Source organism: Canis lupus, chromosome 8, assembly GCF_011100685.1.
Source record: "Canis lupus familiaris isolate Mischka breed German Shepherd chromosome 8, alternate assembly UU_Cfam_GSD_1.0, whole genome shotgun sequence".
NCBI classification, from domain to species: domain Eukaryota; kingdom Metazoa; phylum Chordata; class Mammalia; order Carnivora; family Canidae; genus Canis; species Canis lupus.
Window position 1 is genome coordinate 68,686,277 of NC_049229.1, and position 19,804 is coordinate 68,706,080.

Below are 19,804 nucleotides of genomic sequence, written 5' to 3' on the forward strand. Positions count from 1 at the left end.
TGCAGGGTCACACTGATGAGCTCTGGGGACTGGCCATCCATGCCTCAAAACCTCAGTTCTTGACCTGTGGGCATGACAGGCACGCCACTCTCTGGGACGCTGTTGGTCACCGGCCCGTCTGGGACAAAATAATAGAGGTAGACGTGCACGTTACATTGTGTTTTTCTTATAAAAGTTCACCTGGAACACCTTCATTTATGTTTTTGCATGAAATCGGTAGTGATATAAAATTGTCCCAAAGTAAATGTCACTCAGTTTACCTCCTTCGATCAGCATTGCTTTAAACTTCGCCTCAAGTGGTCTCATCCATGCCATTCTGAAGCTTGCTGTTGAATTTTTCAACAGCAAGCTAGCCTTGCGGACTTGGTTTTGGGGGTCTCCTGAGTGCAGAGTCCCTTCACAGGCTTCCACGCTCAGAAGTCCTTGTCATGAGCCTGCACACCACCTACCATGCACCTCTGGAGTGAGAATTGATGCATACGATATAATTTATCTCTACAATTGGAGTTCGATGACAAGGCTTTAGTTTTACAGTCGGCATCGCTGTGATCCTCACAGAAGGAACTCAGATTGTGTATCGGAGCCCTGAGATGTCCTTGCCCCGCCTGCACAGAGCCAGCAGCGGGTGTAGTTACTGAGCACCGGGCGCTGTGCACGGGTTATCTGTAGTCCTGGCAGCAGCCGTGGGCACCATGTTACTGAATTGGAAATTGAGGCTTGCCATGGTCACTAACCCAGCAAGTGACGGAGCCACCAGCCTTTACACCCAGCTCGGCTGGATTCCCAAACCCGCAGTCTTCCGCCACACGGTACTGCACTGAGTCTAAAGTGTAGCCCATGCCCTGGATGACATGTCCCATCCCGTGACAGGGGCAGCCTCTCTGTAGGTCCTGCCGCTCCTCGCAGCCCCCACAGAAGTCCCAGAGCTTCCCAGCATTTCGGATCAGCCCCCTTGGAGAAGGTCACCAAGGGTCGAGCTGGCCACCACTTGTGTCACTGAAGTGACAGGGCCCGAGCCACTCAGAGGGAAGAGTGCAAGTGGCCCAGGCGGCAGGATGGGCTGAAGGAAGTGGCGTCCCGGGTTGTATCTGCCCCCCACCCCCACCCCGGAGGTGCTTGGAGGAACAGATGAGGAATACCTGAGGCAGGTACAGCAGGGGCAGTGGCATCTGGGAAGGTGGCCTCCCCCCTGCTCCTCGGTGACAGCCCCTCTGAAAGCAACCCCATGGCTCCATCCTCCTCCCCCTTCCCTGACCAGTCACCCCTCAGCTTGACCGAAGGGAAGGGGCCCCAAACCGGGTTCCTGAAAGATCTGTGGCCGAGTCCTCGCTCCCTAACCCACTGGCCATGTGGTTCTGGACAGGAACCTCCCTGTGCCTCAGTGTCTCCCTCTGGGAAATGTTAAGAGCCTAAGTGAATTAATTACACGATAAAGCTTCAAGTGGAGGTGATTTCTTTCTCTCAGCAGCAGCCCTGAAAAAAGGCTCTGGAAAAAGCCATCGCTGAGAACGGAATCAGAACCTTAAAGCCACTGGCATCTTATTTGTTTAGCTTATCCAGTGGCATCTGAATGCCTTTCTCTATTTCCATTCCCATGGGTACTTTGTTCTTGGTCTCCCTGTCATTTATCCCCTCTCGCCTCGGTCCATACTAAGCAGTTATACCACGTGATCTATCTAAAATGCAGATTCGATCACGTCACACTTTTTTTTTTTTTTAATTTTATGATTTTTAAGTCCTCTCTATGCCCACCGTGGGGCTCGAACTCACAGTCCTGAGATCAAGAGTCGCATGTTCCACGGCCTGAGCCAGACCGGCACTCCAATCATGTCACACTCTTTATAGAGAGAAAACAATCGGTGTCACCGTGTCCTTGTCTCCCAGGGATCACAGTCCTTACCATGGCGGCACAGCCTACATTATTCACGCCGTCCTCATGCCTCTTTTCCTCCCTGGGACATTCCACATTGTGACGCCTTCTCCACCTGCCATTCCTCAGATGTGCCCCAAATATACTTCTACCTCTTTGATCATACTGCTTTCTCCTTAACACCTGGGCTGAGAAAATTCTGATTGAAATGTCCCCTCCACCTTTACCACCCATGATTCCTCCTGTACCGAAAGGCCCGATTCGGAGGATCTTGGCACCAGGAAGCCTCTTCCCAGCCTCCCCGCCCAACTTCATCTAACTCTCCCTCTCCTGCAACCGGACAGCTTGCTTTTCCCTCCATCGCCGATCCCATTCCACCTTGTGTCAGTTCTAGTAATGAACAAACCCTAGATCCAAACCTGAACTTGCCTGACTCGTCTCGAGATCCTCCTGGGGCTGTGCCCAGGGCTCTCATCCAGGGTCACCACGGGCATTGGTCACAGCAGTCGGATTTCCAGGCAAACCAAGCACACCGTTCGACAAGCTTTCCATCCAGCATGGGGTCAACGGAAGGGGCTTCCAAGGCTTGGAGGAAGAGCATGTACTTGGTGTGTCATTTGATTACTGTCGCCACGAAAAGATAGTGAGACAGAAAGAGAAAAATTCTAAAGGGATAAAAATTTAGTATTACTGACATGTGACCTTTGTCCGAGTAGGGAAACGTTTAGCTCTCTTGGAGAGGAGAGACTTTTGGTTTAAATGGGACCACATAGCCCTTTGGAACAGCTGTGCTTGTGTGTGTTTTCTGCGGTAGTGCTGTGTCTGGCCATCAATTTACACTTCCTTTAAAATATTTTAGGATCCAGCTCAGTCTTCTGGTTTTCATCCTTCAGGGTCTGTGGTTGCAGTTGGAACACTGACCGGGAGGTAAGTCCACTCCAGCACGGCTCGTGCTTCCAGAGCTTTGGTGTCTGTGTTTCCCCGGGGACGGGCAGGTGTAGCGCTTACTGCCCCTCGCCGCTTCTAGCCACTCACCCAGAATTAAGTCAGAACTCTAACATAACACGTAGGACAGCGGTCCTCCGCATTTGGGACCGTGGGAAAATCTAAGGAAAGCTATGGATCCTTCTAGAAAAGCCCCCCCACCCATCCATGCACAGATGTGCGTGTACACACACATGCACACACACGCATGCACTCATGAACCGACAGTTTCGGAGGGATTTGTGGAGCTCCTCAAGCCCTGATCTTGCAAGCTGTGGGAGGAGCCCCAGCCTTGGAATCGAGCAAGAAAACATTTCAAAGTGCCAAGGATTTAAAAATGCTTTTCTTGCTGCCTTTTTCAAAATTTTAGAAACTGCCCCATCCCGAGCCTCATGTTCAGATGCAGCTAACACTTACTTGCTACCAAGTGCCTCTGCCAGGCCAGGCAGCAAGCCTGCACTTGATAGCCCGCTCCACCACCTGGCAGCAGTGTGTCTCTGAGCCAGTCAGAAAACCTCTGAGTTGTTTCCTTTCTTATAAATTGTGACAGTATTAGCTGCCTAGATACATGGCACCAATGACTGGAGGAGACGGTGTAGGCGGTATTTTCTGGAGTTGTCTGGCAGGCAGTGTTGGTGGCTATGGGGATTATTGTTTTGTACATTTTGACTGCACTTTTGTATTGTTTGTCACAGTTACATATATACTTATCATGGTTTAACTCAAATATTTTTGGTGATTTCCTCCCGTTCTTCCTTTCTAAAAAGCAAACCATGTTGACTCTGTTGTGATGACTATGGAGTATGTATGAGGAAAGAGTAGCCCTTTGTAAGTCACGGGTCGCAGTATCTTGAGGGTTGGGCACCTCATATCCAACAGAATTCTTCATGAAAATGTTTTACCACTTGTGTGCATGTGTACAGGCACACACATACACACACACGCACACTCCTTCCTTTTAACTCTCCCGGGGACAGTGGGAGCTTCAGACTCAGCAGGCTCTGAGGAATGGCTGGCAGCCAGTGATCACCAGACCTGCATGCTGACTCTGGGTAGTAGGACAAAGCATGGGGACCGTGCCGGGATGCTCCACATCACAGACAAGTTCTCTGGGGAGGAGACATGGCACATGGAAACCGGTCCTTCCCTCTTCATATGCTTCCCACATCTCTGGTCCTAGTGCCAGCCTTAGCTCTGGATGGGAGTTCACGGGGCTTCAGAGCACAGCCTCATTAGCCCCAGCCTCTCTGCTCCTTATGTTCTGAGCTCTGTTAACGCTCAGTAGCACATTAAAGGTAAATGGCTGTTGAAAACACAAGGGATCAGAGTTGAGAAGCCAAATCCAGATGCTAGGAGCCAGCCAGTCCCATGGAATGGGAGGCAGGGACACCAGAGTGCCAGTTGGTGGACATGCCTATGGAATGCATGCCATCTGGGGTCTGAAGATGCAACAGCAGGGCACCCACGCCCCATTTCACCCCCTGAAAACCCTGGAGTCCCAGTGACTGCCTCCAGCTGAGAACACGCAGGCAGGAGAGTGCAGTTGTCCCAGCAATTCACATTTAGCGAGTACCGTGTCCTTGTGGGAGGATACGAAGCACGTCTGCATCCATCACAGTTTGCTTTAACTCTGGTCCTCCGCATGGACCTGGGCCCTCATCCCCATTTTACAGTCAAGGACACGGAGCCCAGACTGGTCCTGTAGATGCCTTCCTCTGCCCTCCCTGCCCTGGCTTTCCCCTGGTGCACCCCGACATCCGCGGGAGGCAGACACCCCAAGGCTGTCCCAGCACACCCCCTGCCCCCCATCCTGCTGCACCAGGGCCACATCTCTGGGTGAGCCCGTGCACAGCCTCCTCGCTGCCTCCCCCGGCCACACGCCCGGCCTTCGGGCTTCCTGTCCTTTGATGTGTAAGTGACAAAACTCCGTGCGGACCCCTTCTTGTTAAGCGACACAGAGTGTTTATTAAGCACTGAGAAGTACTAGCTTTTAATAGTCACTATTCGCCTAAGAGTTTTCCTACATTTTCTCACCAAATCACTTACTGCGCTTCTCCTTGTGTTCATGACAGGTGGTTTGTGTTTGACACAGAAACTAAAGATTTGGTCACTGTTCACACGGATGGAAACGAGCAGCTGTCCGTCATGCGTTACTCGCCGGGTAAGAGCGCAGACCGGTCGCCGTACACTTACTACGACTACGAGACTCCGTGTCGGTGTCTTTCAAGGCAGAAATCCCACCAGCCTCCTGAGCGGAGCTAAGCTGCATGCTGCATATCACTGTCAGGGACCAGAGGGGCCCATTGCCCTGCTGAATCCCCATGTCTTCATCTCCCGGCTGCAGAGTACGGACCCCGCCCATCTCACAGGCCCAGAGCCCATCCACTGCCCCATCCCAGTTCCCAGAACTTTCCCTCTCATCTGTTACTTTTGCTGTATAGATCTTTAAAAAGAGGAGGACTCTTTATTTTTTTAACAGCCTTATTTAGGTGTAATTTACGTGCCATTCTTTACCCATTATAAATGGACACTCAGTGATGCGGAGATGAACTCATGCAGCTGCACAGCCATAACCACAAAGCAATGCAAGGACCTTTGCATCACCCTAAGTTCCCTCCCTGCCCCTAGCGATTAACCTCCAGTCCTGCCCCCTCAAACCTAGGCCACCACTGATCTGCTGTCTGTTCTATAAATTGCATTTCCCAGACATTGCACGTCAGTGGAATCGTAGACTACGTAGCCTGTCGCACATGGCTTCTTTTTACCTGGCATGCTGTTGTGATCGATTCAGGTTATGATGTGTGTATCAGCAGCTTATTCCTTTTTAATTGCTGGGTAGTATTCCACTTTGTGCATATACCTCATCGTGTCTATACGTTCATCAGCGGTCACGAAGGTTGTTTTCCAGCTTTGGGCTATTATGAGTGGTGCCACTGGGAACATTCACTAAATGTCTCTTTGTGGTCATTTGTTTTCATTTCTCTTAGGTAAATTCCTAGGAGTGGGACTGGTGGATTGCATGGTAAATTTGTGTTTAACCTTTTATGAAACCGCATTCCAGAGAGGCTGCACTGTTTTACAACGTGCGAGGGTTCTGGTTTCTCTGCATATCCACCGACACCTGTTATTGCCTGCCTCTTTTATGATGGCCATTGGGGCAGGGGTGGAGTAGTATCTGCTGTGGTTTTAATTTGCACCCTTCCCCCACCCCACAACCATCAAAGATGCTGACCATGTTTTCCTGTGCCTGTCAATCACTCCCACATTTCTGGTGAAAGATCTTGCCAGATATTTTCATTAGCTGGATTTTCCTTTTTTTTTTTTTTTTTTTAATTTTTATTTATGATAGTCAGAGAGAGAGAGAGAGAGGCGCAGAGACACAGGCAGAGGGAGAAGCAGGCTCCATGCACCGGGAGCCCGATGTGGGATTCGATCCCGGGTCTCCAGGATCGCGCCCTGGGCCAAAGGCAGGCGCCAAACCGCTGCGCCACCCAGGGATCCCCATTAGCTGGATTTTCATTAGCTTGTCTATCTTACTCTTGAGGGTTTTTAATATTATTATTATTATTACTCTTGAGTTTAAGAGTTTGTATAAGTTCTTTACCAGCTATGTTATTTGCAAGTATTTTCTCCCAGGGCGTGGCTTGTCTTTTCATCTTCCAGTTGGGGCCTTTTAAAGAAAAAGCTTTCGGTTTTGATGAAGTCCAGTTTCTCATGTTGTCCTTTGATGAATCATGCTTTTAGTGTCCTGCCCACGTCATGAAGCCTTTCCCCTCTGCTTTCTTTTAGAAAGGTGATTGTTGGGGTGCCTGGAAGGCTCAGTCAGTCAAGCATCTGACTCTTGATTTTGGCTCAAGTCACAATCTTAGGGTTCTGGGATGGAGCCCCTCATGGGGCTCTGTGCTCAGCAGGGCCTCTGCTTGATTCTCTCTCTCCCTCTGCCACTCCCCTGCCTCTTTCTCCCTCTCAAAAAAAAAAAAAAAAAAAAAACAGAAAGGTGATTGTTTTAGCCATTACATCCCAGTGATGCTCGTATAATGTAAGAGGTAAAAATTTGATTTGTTCTGCATATAGATATCCACTTATCCCAGCATCATTCGTTCCAAAGACAGTCTTTTCCTGTCAGATAATCTTGCCACTTCCATAAAAAAACAATTGACCTGTAAAGTATAAAGTTTTATTTTTGGAATCTCAGTTCTGTCCTGTTCACCTAGATGTTCATCCCTGTGCCAGGAACACACAGTCTGGATTCAGAACGAGTTTCAAAGACGAATAGTCTCACTCCTCCAACTTTTCTGTTTCTTTTCAGACTTGTTTTGGCTACTTTAGGTCCTCACCATTTCTTTATGAATTTTATGACCAGCTCGTCCACTTCTAATTCTAAAAAGCCTGCCAGAACTTTAGTAGGGATTTAATGTTGATTTTGTAGATTAATACGGGGAGAATTGCTGGGTTGGCAGTGCTGGGTCTTTTAATCCTTGAACACAGAATGTCTGTCCATTTATTTAGATCTTCTTACATTTTTCTCGGCAACTATTTCATAGTTTCCAGTGTACAAGTCCCACTTCCTTTGTTAAGTTTATTCCTAAGTCAGCTAAGTTTATGCCATTGTCAATGGAATTATTTTCTTAACATTATTTTCAGAATGTTGGTTGCTAGTGTAGAGAATAAAATTGATTTTTTTCACCTGGATCTTATATCCTGTGACTTTTCTAAACTCTTTTATTAGTCTGAGTAGTTTTGTGTGTTATGTGTGTGTGAGTGCGTGTGTGTGTGTGTGTGTGTGTGTGTGTCTGTAAAATCCTTGGGATTTTGGGATCCCTGGGTGGCGCAGCGGTTTGGCGCCTGCCTTTGGCCCAGGGCGCGATCCTGGAGACCCGGGATCGAATCCCACATCGGGCTCCCGGTGCATGGAGCCTGCTTCTCCCTCTGCCTGTGTCTCTGCCTCTCTCTCTCTCTCTGACTATCATAAATAAATAAAAATTTAAAAAAAAATCCTTGGGATTTTCTTCCCATGAGAGGAACATGTCATCTGCATATAAAGACTGTTATTTCTTCCATTCCAATCTGGATGCCTTTAATTATTTCTTCTCTCTTGGGTTAGGTAGAACCTCCAGGACAATGTCGGGCAGAAATGGCAAGAATGCATCCTTGCCTTGCTCACAATCCTAGAAGGAGAAGCATTCAGTCTTTGACCATTAAGTATGATGTTAGATGCCCTTTCTCATGATGAGGAAGGTCCTTTCTATTCCTAATTTTTTTAGGGTTTTTATCACGAGTGGCTGTTGGATTTTGTCAAATGCTTTTTTTTTTTTTTTTTTTTTTGTCAAATGTATCTATTAAGGTGGTTAGGTGACTTTTATCCTTCATTTTATTAATATGGTCTATTGTATTAGTTTTCAGATATTAACCCAACTTTGTGTTCCTGGGACAAATCCCACTTGGTCATGGCATATCATCCTTTTTATATATCACTGGATTCCTTTTGTAGAAGTTGTGTTAAGGATTTTTGTGTCCCTGTCCATGATGGATATTGGTCTGTAGTTCTCTTTTCTTCTAATGGTTTTGTGTGGCATAGTTGTGAGAGTACTGTTGTCTTATGAGAGTAATTTGGGAGGTGTTCCTTAATTTCTGAATGTTTCTTAAGGGTTGATATTATTTCCTTATTAAATATTTGGTAGAATTCATGTGAATTTAGTGAGCCATCTGGGCTTTTCCTTGTGGGAGGGTTTTTAATTACAATTCAGTTTCTTGTAGATCTATTCAGAGTGTTTATTTCTTCTTGAGTCAGTTTTGGTAGATTGTTCATTTCTTCTAAGTTGTCTGCTTGGTTGGCATTAAATAGTTCATATATTTGCCTAAAGTCCTTTAGGACTGTGAGGTCTCCTCGTTCATTCTAGATTCTGGAAACTCTGTCTCCTCTCTTTTCCTCTTGGTCAGTCAAGCTAAAGGTTTGTTTGTCAATTTTGTTGATCTTTTCAAAGAACCAACTCTTGTTTTTATTCATTTTTTTCTTTTTCTTTTTTTTTTCCTGTTCTGATCTTTATTTTTTTCCCTTCCTCTGCTTGATTAATATTTAGCTTGCTCTTGAAGCTTAGTTACTTATTGGAGACCTTTCTTTTCTGGTAGAGATGTGTAAAACTATAAATTTCCCCTTGAGAGCACCTGGGCGGCTCAGTTGATTAAGCATCTGACTCTTGATTTTGGCTCAGGTTATGATCTCAGAGTCATGAGATCGAGCCCTATGTCAGGCTCCCCTCTGGGTGTAGAGCCTGCTTGAGATTCTCTCTTTCCTTCTCTGTCTGGCCCTCTCTCCCCATGTCTAAAAAAAAAAAAATTCCCTTGAGCACTGTTTCAGTCACATCCCATAAATTTTTATGTGTTGTGTTTTTATTTCCATTCCATTCAAAATATTTCCTAATTTCTCTAAATAATTTCTTCTTTGGCCTGTGGGTTATTTAGACATTTAATTTCTCAATATTTGGGGGATTTTCCATATTTTCTCCTATTGTTCTCTAATTTAACTCCATTGTGACCACAGAATGTATTTTGTATGACTTAATCACTTTTACTTGTTTTTATAGCCTGGCACTTGGTCTGTCCCGGACAACGTCCCAGGTGTACTTGAGGAGAATGTGTGTCCCGCACTCCTGCGTGGGGTGTTCTCTATTAGTCAACTAGGACAAGTTGGTGGACAGTGTTCAGAGTTGATGGATGTGTTGTTCGAGTCATCCATGTCCTTGCACTATTCTGTTACCGTGGAACCTGTTAGTTTCTCTTTTCGGCTCTCTTGGTTTGGTTTCATGAATTTTTGATGGAAGATTGGACAGAGATGCGCTCATACACCTCAAGCCAGGAAGGCTGGCACCCTCTGCCCATGGACGTGTGTGCAGGTGGAAAAGCATGTTTAGAGTTCAGGCTGTTTCCAGGTCTGCCCAGCTTCTACTTCTACTGGCCCTTTGGTATCTTCCCTGTGCGTGCACACAGCCTCAGTGTGGCCACGAGTGTCTGGCTAGCTGGGGTCCACTCCTGCCTGTCCTGTGCATGCATGCAGCCTCCCATCACCAGGAATGAGCTCACTCCAGCCACAAGCATGACCACAGGCTGCTAGAGCCATCCGCCCTCTCCCCTCAGCTGCCCTGGAGATCGTCACTGTCGACAGAAGTGGCATTGCCCAGGGCTTTGTTTGGAGGGAGCTGCTTGACCACAGAAACAAAGCCTCTGGTCCTCACAGCCGGCTCTGCTCTCCCAGAACTTCTAAGCCAGCCTAGCCAGTGGGAGGGGTGAGAGCAGCCCCAGGCAAGTGCACCACAGACACATACTGTCCTGACCCCAAATTCAGCAGCCTTTTAAGTATAAACACTTCTCAGATGGTTTTCTGTCTTTGATCAACTTCCAGAGTGCTGGAATGGTTATTTCTGTCAGTTTGGTACATCTTTATAATTTGCTATAGAGGGAGAGGACTTGCCAGGCTTCTCACTGGGCCACAGCTGGAAGCCCTGCCCGCTTATTTTTAACAGAGCCACAGTATCACTGTCACCTCCTCAGCCCACATCAGCATTAACTTCTTAACAACACCACGTATTCGAAATCATCAGTATTCAAATTTTCAATTGACTCTTTTTTAACAGTTTAAATTAGGATCCAAAAAAGGACTCACGCATGGTCATTGCTTGGTGGTAGGTCTCCAAAGTCCTTTTTAAACCATAGTTCCCTGTGCTTGGTCTCTCCCTCCCCCTTTTTTCCCATAGCATTTTCTACACTCTGGATTTTGCTGAGTGCGTCCCCGTGGCGTTTAACTTGTTCTTCTGTCCCCTGTCCTTCCTCTGATGTGATTTGTCGATCTGGAGGCTGGATCCCATTCTGTGTATATTGCTGTCTTCCTCCTACAGGAAGCATGTCTGCTTATCTCACTTTTGTGATATTAGCAGCCGTTGGTGTCCAATGCCTAGATTGATTGAAAACAAGTGGTTCCCCCATGTTAGATTTTCTTCTTCATTTATTAGATACCATATTTCTATAAAGACAAACTGCTCATCATCTATTTTGTTACCTAATATGGTAGCATTCATTAAGGAAAGTCAAGATAAATCCCTGGTTTCTTTTTTTTTAAGATTTATTTATTTATTGATTTGAGAGAGAGTGAGAGACAGGGAGTGGCAGGGGGGACAGAAGGGGAGAGAAAGACATTCTTAAGCAGACTCTACACTGAGCGCAGAGCCCAGCATGGTGCTCAGTTTCACGATGCTAAAATCATGACCTGAGCTGAAACCAAGAGTCAGACGCTTAACTGACTGCACCATCCAGGCACCCCTTCCTGGTTTCTTTTACTTTCTTTACCAAATTCTGAGATGTTGAATTTGTTCTCTGTACCCCTTAGCAGTGCTCGATCGGTGGTGGTGGTTTGGGTGCCATTGTGAACTAGAGCATATTTGTTTTGTTTCCATTGGTGATAGTTATCATAGGTGAATTGGTTTACTCATCATTGGCCAGTGGAAGCCACTGGGTTGTAGCACCCAAGTGGTGGGTGAACATTGACATTGTGGGTTCCAGAGTGCTCGTTGCTGCTGGGTGAGCCCTTGCTTCTAGGCCTGGTCACTGTATGCTTGTGTTTTAAGAAATGCTATTTTTCTGTGATGTGCAGAATATTCAGCTTTGTGAACATTCTTGGAAATAACAGTTTTGTCCTTGGAAATAGTTGGCCAAGCCTGAGCTGCTGCTGCTCTGTACGAGTCTTCTATTTTATAAGCTGATTGACAGTGGTCTCTACTTATGCAGGGCTGTGTTCTTAATCTGTACAAGTAACATTAAAGAAGGAGCACTCCTTCAGATGTGTTTTCCTTGTGCCTGAATAAAGTTCACAGCTTTCCACCCCAAATGGACACACACACACACACACACCCCAGACCACCAGAACCTTTTCTCAGTGTTAAGGAGGAATTTACTCATCTTAGAATGACTTTTTTTTTTTTTTAGAGATTTATTTATTTATTCATGAAAGACACAGAGAGGCAGAGACAGGCAGAGGGAGAAGCAGGCTCCCTGTGGGGAGCCTGATGCAGGACTTGATCCAGGACCCCAGGATCATGACCTGAGCTGAAGGCAAATGCTCAACCACTGAGCCACCCAGGTGTCCTTCAGAATGCCTTTCATTCTTGTTATTTTTTTTAAAGATTTATTTATTCATGAGAGAGACGGGGGGAGAGAGAGAGAGAGAGAAAGAAAGAGAGGGAAAGGGAGAAACAGGCTCCATGCAGGAAGCCTGACACAGGACCCGATCCTGGGTCTCCAGGATCACACCCTGGACTGAAGGTTGCGCTAAACCACTGAGCCACCCAGGCTACCCTCATTCTTGTTGTTTTAAATATCATATTTTACTGTTAATTCTGGCCAGTACTCTGCATTCTTTTATGTGTTTTATGTGTTTCTCATCATTTTCTTGTTATTTTGAATGTCTATGAAGTGCAAGAGGCCCTCATCTACACCATCTTTTCCTAGAAAGCCCTCTGACATCTATCTGGTCCTGTTAACATGAGCAAAGTCCTTTGGGGAGTATATTTGCATTTCTTATCAGTTATACTAATGGCCATTCCCTGGAGACCAGAGAGTGCTTTTTACCAACAACTCTGCTTCTCTGGCTTTGGGGTCTTTCTTCATTAACCAGGTGACCCTTGTCTCATAGAGGCATTTGTATACCATGTTCGTAGCATTATTATTCACAGTAGCTAGGCTGTGGAAGCAACCCGAGTGTCCATCAATAGATGGATGGACAAGCATAATGTGGTATAGCCATTCAACAGATTATTTAGCAATGAAATGCTCCAGGCACTGGAGTCAGACTGCCTGGGGTTCAAATCCCAGCTTATATAAACCTGTGTGGCCTTGGGCAAGTTACTTTACCATTCATGCCTTAGTTTCTGCTCCTGAAAAAATGGGCATAATATCTACCTGTCTGCAGGGTTTACGAGGATTAAGTACATGAACACAGGAAGAGCCTAGGATGGTACTGGCACGTGGTAGACATTTCATAAAAGTGGGCTGTTACAATTCACTAGTAATTCTTGTTAGCATTTAGTGTTTATCATCATTATTGTCAGGGCCTGGTCAGTTGGAGGAATCAAGGGTAGACGGCTTCCCATGCAGCTCTCCAGCCTTCTTGAGAACCATCAGCAACAGATGGTCTCCTCCAGGCCTCTGCTGTCCTTGGCCTCTTTACCCTATCCCATCAGGATTCCCATTCCATCAGGATTCCCACACGAGACAGGCTGACGTGGTCTTCCCAACACCCATATTTTGATCTGGCCCAGGAGAGGACTTCCTAGAACACCATTTCCTGATGGTGTCAGGCCATGCTGTTTCCTGTAGGACACACTACGTTGGGAGAGGAAAATCTGATGAAAGTGGTTTGGGGAGAACCTTTATTGAAGACTTAGGATGGCCAGTGGCCACCAGGACCTTTGCACATGCTGTCCAGGGACTCCTCTGACTTGCTATGAAAGGGCACCATTTGCCATGCTTTGTGGATAGAGGACCTGATGCTCAGTGTGAGCAGAGATGCATCCACAGCCCTGAGCCGGGGTGCAGAGCCTGCCACGCGGTGTTCCATTCCTGCCTCTCAGGCTGCCTGCCCTCCACCTTCCTGGCCTCAGGAAAGTCTGACCTTCTCTGGATTACTCTCTCCTGCCTCGTTTCCTTCCCAGTGTATCCTGGATCTCCCCGCTTTGCCTTCACACTTGGCAAGTTCATCTGCCAGCTGCAGGGGCTGGCTCTGCCTTTATGTTACATTGAGCTCCTTCCCTGTGTTTCTACACAAGCACCGACACCCCATTTCCTAGGCTTTCCTGAGGCCAGAAACCCAGCTGAAAATGGTAACTGATGGACTATAGGAAGTGAGGTGGGAAGGGCCTTCTGGGCAGGGCAAGGGGTGGGGAGGGAGGATGGTGTGTGCACGGAGACGTGAGAGCCAGGTGCGCAGTGAGGAGCGAGGTGGCCCATCCTGGAGGGCCTCGGCCACCAAGGGAATGAGTCACAGTCCTTCCGTGGGAGCAGAGGGACGGAGTTCAATGGGGGAGAGAGCTGGCCAGGAGCAGACCTTCAAAAGAACAGCTTTGGGAGTGGTAGAGGACTCCCTAAAAAGCAAAATGTTCTCTTTGAATTAAGTCACTGATCTGGCTGTTTTTCCCAAATCTGTGATGTCACTAACATTATCCCTTGTCATTGATAAGCGTTTATTTTTAAAACAAATGTCATCTGCATATTTCTGCAGATGGGACCTTCCTAGCAATCGGCTCCCATGACAACTGCATCTACATCTATGGAGTCAGCGACAACGGGAGGAAGTACGCGCGTGTTGGCAAGTGCTCGGTAGGCGCTCTTCCCGTTTCCACGGGGATGTGTGTGGTCACCACGTGTCAGCGAGTGACACGTCTCCTGCTCTTCTCTCCCAGGGTCATTCCAGCTTCATCACTCACCTGGACTGGTCTGTGAACTCACAATTCCTCGTGTCAAATTCTGGAGACTATGAAATCCTTTACTGTAAGTAGCACCCCAGGACTTGTGTGGGTTCGGATCACATAGAATGGTCACTCTGAGACCAAAATGGGGTCTCCTGCAAAACCCCACTTCCCCTACCGCATGGGCATGTACCATGACCTCCTGGCTTCAGTCTTCTTTTCTATAAAACAGAGGATTTGGGGGATGCCTGAGTGGCTTAGTGCTTGAGTGTCTGTCTTTGGCTGTGATCCCGGGGTCCCAGGAGAGAGTCCTAGATCAGGCTCCCTGTGAGGAGCCTGCTTCTCCCTCTGCCTGTGTCTCTGCCTCTCTCTGTGTCTCTCATGAATAAATAAATAAAATCTTAAAAAAAAAAAAAACAGGGGAGTTGGGCAGGGCCACCTCTAAGATCCTTCACGCCACCAAGATACTGGGGTCTCGGGTTGACATGGGTCCCTATGGGGCAGAAGATGCAAGGCTCCAAGGAGGAGAATGCCAAATCCTAGGGAGAGGGACACAAATGTGGCAGAAGAGAGTGGGGACCCTTGAGAAGGCGTCATCCCAAGCAGGCCGACACAGTGAAGTCTTCCTGCCTGGGGGGCCAGCAGCCCCTGGGACCCCTCCTCCTCCTTCTTTCCCACCCCTTCTGGCAGGGTCTGTGTCCAGGCAGGACTTGAGGCCACTGAGGATGTAAGACCACAGCACACCATGCCCCTGGCTCCTCAAACGTGTGCCAAGCACCTGTCGTGTACCAAAAGTGTACTTACATTTTATCTCATGATCCACAGCTCTTCCAGGCTTATCCCCTTTGTAAACAGGGAATCTGGGCTCAGATACGAGGCCGTGGGCATCAAGAGCCAGTGGGTAGGGAGGCAGCCAGCCACTGGCTGAGGAGCCTGGGTAGGTAGAGCTGTTGGCAGTGGAGGAAGGAGAGGAATAGAACGTACCAGGTGGCTCATGTCTTCCCTTCCTGACCTCTCCGAGGTCCTGGCTGACACGGGCCAGAGCAGGGGAGCAGAGTTCAGAAATAGGGCATGGGTCTAGAATCTTCTCAGACACGGTCTCATGCTCTATGAGTGAGAGCTCATTTGGGGAACAAACAAATCACCTGGGCATGACTGGTTTCCGTAAGCTCCCACTCCTGACTCGGGGCCGAAGGGGGGTGTGTGTTTGGAGGCACAGCTGGGGAGCCTGACAACAGGGGGCACAGCGGGTCAAGGGTTCTGTGGGGGGCAGGGGGAGGGACCCATGGAAGGTCAAAGGAAAGAGAATCCAGACTGCAGGGATACAGACCCAGAGAGGGAAATGGCAGGTGGTGCCCACAGAGGCCCTGGGCTCTGGCACAGGTGTAGCCGTGGGCAGGGCTCCCGCGGGGCTGGGAAGTGGAAAGGGGCCCCACTCCGAAGGGCTCTGGAAGGGCTCTGGATCTGCCGGAGCCAGGCTCCGAGGGCCAGCCTTGTCGGGGAGGGGCGGGGCCTTTGGCTCAGCCGTCACCAGACTCTGATTTGCTTTTCCCAGGGGTTCCCTCAGCTTGTAAGCAAGTTGTAAGTGTGGAAACCACGAGAGACATTGAATGGGCTACAAACACTTGCACTTTGGGGTTCCATGTCTTTGGTAAGTTTTCTGTAGCTTTTGTTCAGTTCAGACATAACATGTATCTACTCTTAGAACATTTCACTAATACTTATGAATTCTCATGGCCACCAGTTTTGTCCAACTGCTCCGCTGCCGCTGACCCTACAAGGACATGCACCCTGCAGCCCCCAGGGGAAGGGCCAGGCAAAAACCAGAGACATAGGTTTTCACCCTTTTCTACTGTATGAAATGAGCCTTGAGCTAATTCTCTAGAATCTTCTCATAGGAGGTTGTGCCAGACTTTCTAGAGAGACGGGCCAGATGGCACTCAATCAATCTACTTATCATTTGTTAGAGTCATTATATTTTTTTTTGGTTCTTTAAATTCTTCACTTCCTTTGAAGTTGAGATTAGAATATATTTATAAATGGTGTAAAATAAATGACCACAGTTCAGTAGAATAGAAAAGACAGTATTTATAATCTCTTTATGTAAGGCCATGAATCAATAAGGTGCTCAGAATTTCACAAATCTCTGCAGAGCTGGCATTTTATCATTTTCTGGTATAAATGCTAGGTACCCCTAGATGTACTCTAGATATGCCTGTTGAGAAACTGATGTCTCATATCTGATGTTATTGGACCAAAAAGGTTTCCCAAAACAATGATCAGGAGACACTGCCCTCCACCCCAAACCAGGCTCCAGGCCCACGGCAAGCAGACAACACACCTGCCGGATGCCATCAGGCAAGCAGCAGCCACAAAGAACTGATACCAAGAAACACCTGAAGGGTCCCTGGGTGACTCTTGGCTTTGGCTCAGGTCATGATCTCAGGGCCCTGGGGTTAAGCCCCTACATCAGTCTCTGTGTTCAGCACAGAGTACTTGTCCCTCTCCCTCTGCTATTCGCACCTCCCCACTTTCTCTCTCCCATAAATAAATAAAATCTTTAAAAAATAAAAAACACCTCAAAGGCACACACAGGGTTAAACAGTCCTTTGGAGAGACTCTCATATATAAAGAGTTACCCCCCAAAAAAGAAAAGTTAGGAAACCGTCGGCCGAGGACTAGTCAGCTTCCCCACAGATGCCTTGGGGATAAAGGAAAGGCATTGTGTCCAATGCCAGGGTTTCTCTGCTGTAGAGTCAAGAAAGAAAGGATCCCCAAAAGATGTGGGAGCCCGGAAAGCCCACCGGACCTCTCCCATGTGGTGGAACAGACCGCACCTTGGAGGGTCACCTGGGAGTGCCCTGGCGTGAGACGGTCACAGGCAGGCTGGATGCTTTTCTGTCCCCGGCTTCGAAAGCCAGGGCCTTGGGGCAATCAGAGCTCCGTGAAAGCTCAGTGGCAGTCCCCGTGTTTCCAGGGTTTCAGTGCTGTCTGTGGTCTGCCTTTCAGGAGTGTGGCCCGAAGGCTCGGACGGAACCGACATCAACGCGGTCTGTCGGGCCCACGAGAGAAAACTCCTTTCCACTGGCGACGACTTCGGCAAAGTGCACCTCTTCTCTTACCCTTGCTCCCAGTTCCGGGTAAGGTCTCCTTCACGAACCCTGCTCTCGGGGGTATGTGCTGTGGCCTGCCCTGGCCATCTGCGGATTGTCTGGAAGGGCACCGTGTGTGAACCTGCTGGTCACACCTGCAGACGTGACCCTGCAGTCCCTGCTGTGCTGGCGCTCCCGGGGGAGAACTCCCACCCACAGAGCCCTTCCAGCTGGCTTCTCTGCCCCCACCAGGCCCCCTCGCTCCAGCCCTGCTGAGCTGAGCCAACACCCGTGCCTAGAACACCCTTCCTCGTCCTTCACCCTCAACTGGTGGTACCCAGTCAGTCCCTCCTTTGGGTGGCCCCATGCCTGGTACAGCCCGATGCAGTCACCTGCCCGCTTCTGTCCCCCCACCAGGCCAGGTGTACAGGGAGGGCCTCTGTGTTGTCTTTTTACGTATCCCTCCTGCACCTGTGCAACAAGGCAGGTGTGCAGGTGAGAGCTGCAGAGTGAAGGGAGAGGAAGGAGCGCAGGGTTCCAGCGCTTTCCGACTCCACGCAGCGCGCTCTGCATTAAGCTGTCTCTCTGTCATTCTTCCCCAGGCTCCTAGCCACGTATACAGCGGGCACAGCAGTCACGTCACCAATGTCAATTTCCTCTGCGGCGACAGCCACCTCATCTCCACGGGCGGCAAGGACACGAGCATCATGCAGTGGCGGGTCATTTAGTCCCAGCAAGAGCCGCGGGGAGCAGAACAGGGGCAGGCGCAGACTCGTGCTACGCTCCACCACTGTGATTTCTGTTCTGTTTGAGAAGTTCTGACAAACCTCAGGAAAACCACTCCCTCTACCAGTTACCTTAGCATAGCGAATCAGTGAGCGTCACACCGGATCAGCGGTTCACGGTTCTCCCTTGTTGTACAGTATATAAAACAGTGCACATTTAATATAAAAAAAAATATGCCAGGGTTTACATTGTGGTGACACCAACAGAAATGGCTGGTATATCCCTCGTAACTTTTCTACGAACCCTTCAAAAATGGTCACAGAATGCCTTTTCATATGTTGTACATAGGCTTTCCTATTTCCCCACCTAGCTCGCCAAGTCAAATATTTATGAGAATAATGAGGTACTGAATTTGGATGGCTATTGGATTAATTGGTCCTACAAGGATGAATCGATGGAGAAGAGGATGGATGACTGATTTGCACAGCTGAATCAGGAAATGCAAATGTGACCTCACTTGGTTACATTCTCTAAGGGGTTGTATTCTTCTCGTGTTAAGCAGATTGTACTCCAGATTAACTTAAATATTTCAGCAGGGTATGCAGGCAGTGCAGAGATTCAGTGACACTGTCTGCCTAACCAAATGCAGGCAGCCGCTTCACACCCTCTGTCCCGCGCTCACGTGCCCCGGAGAGTGGCGGAGACATCCAGCCACCTTCTTCTGTATATGAATTGGCATGATCTGGTATTGTACTTGTATAGGATTGTAGAAATTCATCACAAATACGTAAGGCTAGGCTTTACTATTTTATGCTTATGGACATTGTATATTTGTATCTTAAGACCAAGTAGACCAAGTGGACACGGTTATCTCCTAAGTGTACAATAAACCTGCAGCGGGGAGAAGTCTGGAAGGCTCCACCAGGTACTAAGGGCAGCTTCTTTTCCTGTCTTTTGTGCATGGCTGGCTCACCACACTACCAAGTAAGGTTGCGTTCTGATGGGTAAAACAGAGGTGGCGTACATTTGTCAGGAAGGCCTTATCCATTTTGATTGTGTGACAGATTGAAAATCTATTGTTTACATTGGGGAATGTATCTCAGATTTTAAAATAGAAGAGTAATAAACAGACTTAAAAACAAATACTAAGATTTCTACTTGTTCTAGGCAAGTAAATGAATGGAATTATCTGAACTCCACAGCGCTGGTTGTTGAGAGCGGCTGATTAAGCACAACATTTGGAAGCATGGTTATCACATCTCCAGCCTGCTGCGTAAGTGCAGGGCACCAGTAGACAACGTGTATTAAAGATGAATCTGTTTGTATGTATCCTTATCAAATATATTCTATAATGAAATTAAATCTGAAAAGGATTTCTTATTGACCTATAATCATGAAAATATATAAATTAAAATATTTAAAATTAGATATGATTCACACTATATTGTTTCATATACATATTTTTTTTTCTCACCTGGGTCACTGGCACATAGAACTCTAGCTTGCATACAGTGTGTAAGCGCCATCAGATTCGATGACTATAAAGAATTCAGCTTAGGGGCGCCTGGGTGGCACAGTCGGTTGGACTTCCGACTCTTGGTTTCGGCTTGGATTGTGGTCTCAGGGTTGTGGTCTTGAGGGTCGTGGGATTGAGCCCCACATTAGGGTCTGCATGTGCT

General features: G+C 47.9%; 1 protein-coding gene across 4 annotated transcripts in view; it reads left to right on the forward strand.

Moving 5' to 3' along the window:
• Positions 1–19,551, forward strand: part of EML1 (EMAP like 1) — a 188,878-nt gene extending 169,327 nt beyond the window's left edge. For all 4 annotated transcript variants that reach the window (XM_038545703.1, XM_038545704.1, XM_038545705.1 and 1 more), the window contains 8 exons: positions 6–137; positions 2,730–2,797; positions 4,927–5,015; positions 14,121–14,218; positions 14,302–14,389; positions 15,863–15,958; positions 17,317–17,447; positions 18,002–19,551. In XM_038545703.1, coding sequence (XP_038401631.1) covers positions 6–137; positions 2,730–2,797; positions 4,927–5,015; positions 14,121–14,218; positions 14,302–14,389; positions 15,863–15,958; positions 17,317–17,447; positions 18,002–18,127 — 828 coding nt within the window. In that variant the 3' untranslated portion in view covers positions 18,128–19,551. The remainder of the gene's footprint in view (positions 1–5; positions 138–2,729; positions 2,798–4,926; positions 5,016–14,120; positions 14,219–14,301; positions 14,390–15,862; positions 15,959–17,316; positions 17,448–18,001) is intronic.
• The last annotated feature ends 253 nt before the right edge of the window (positions 19,552–19,804 follow it).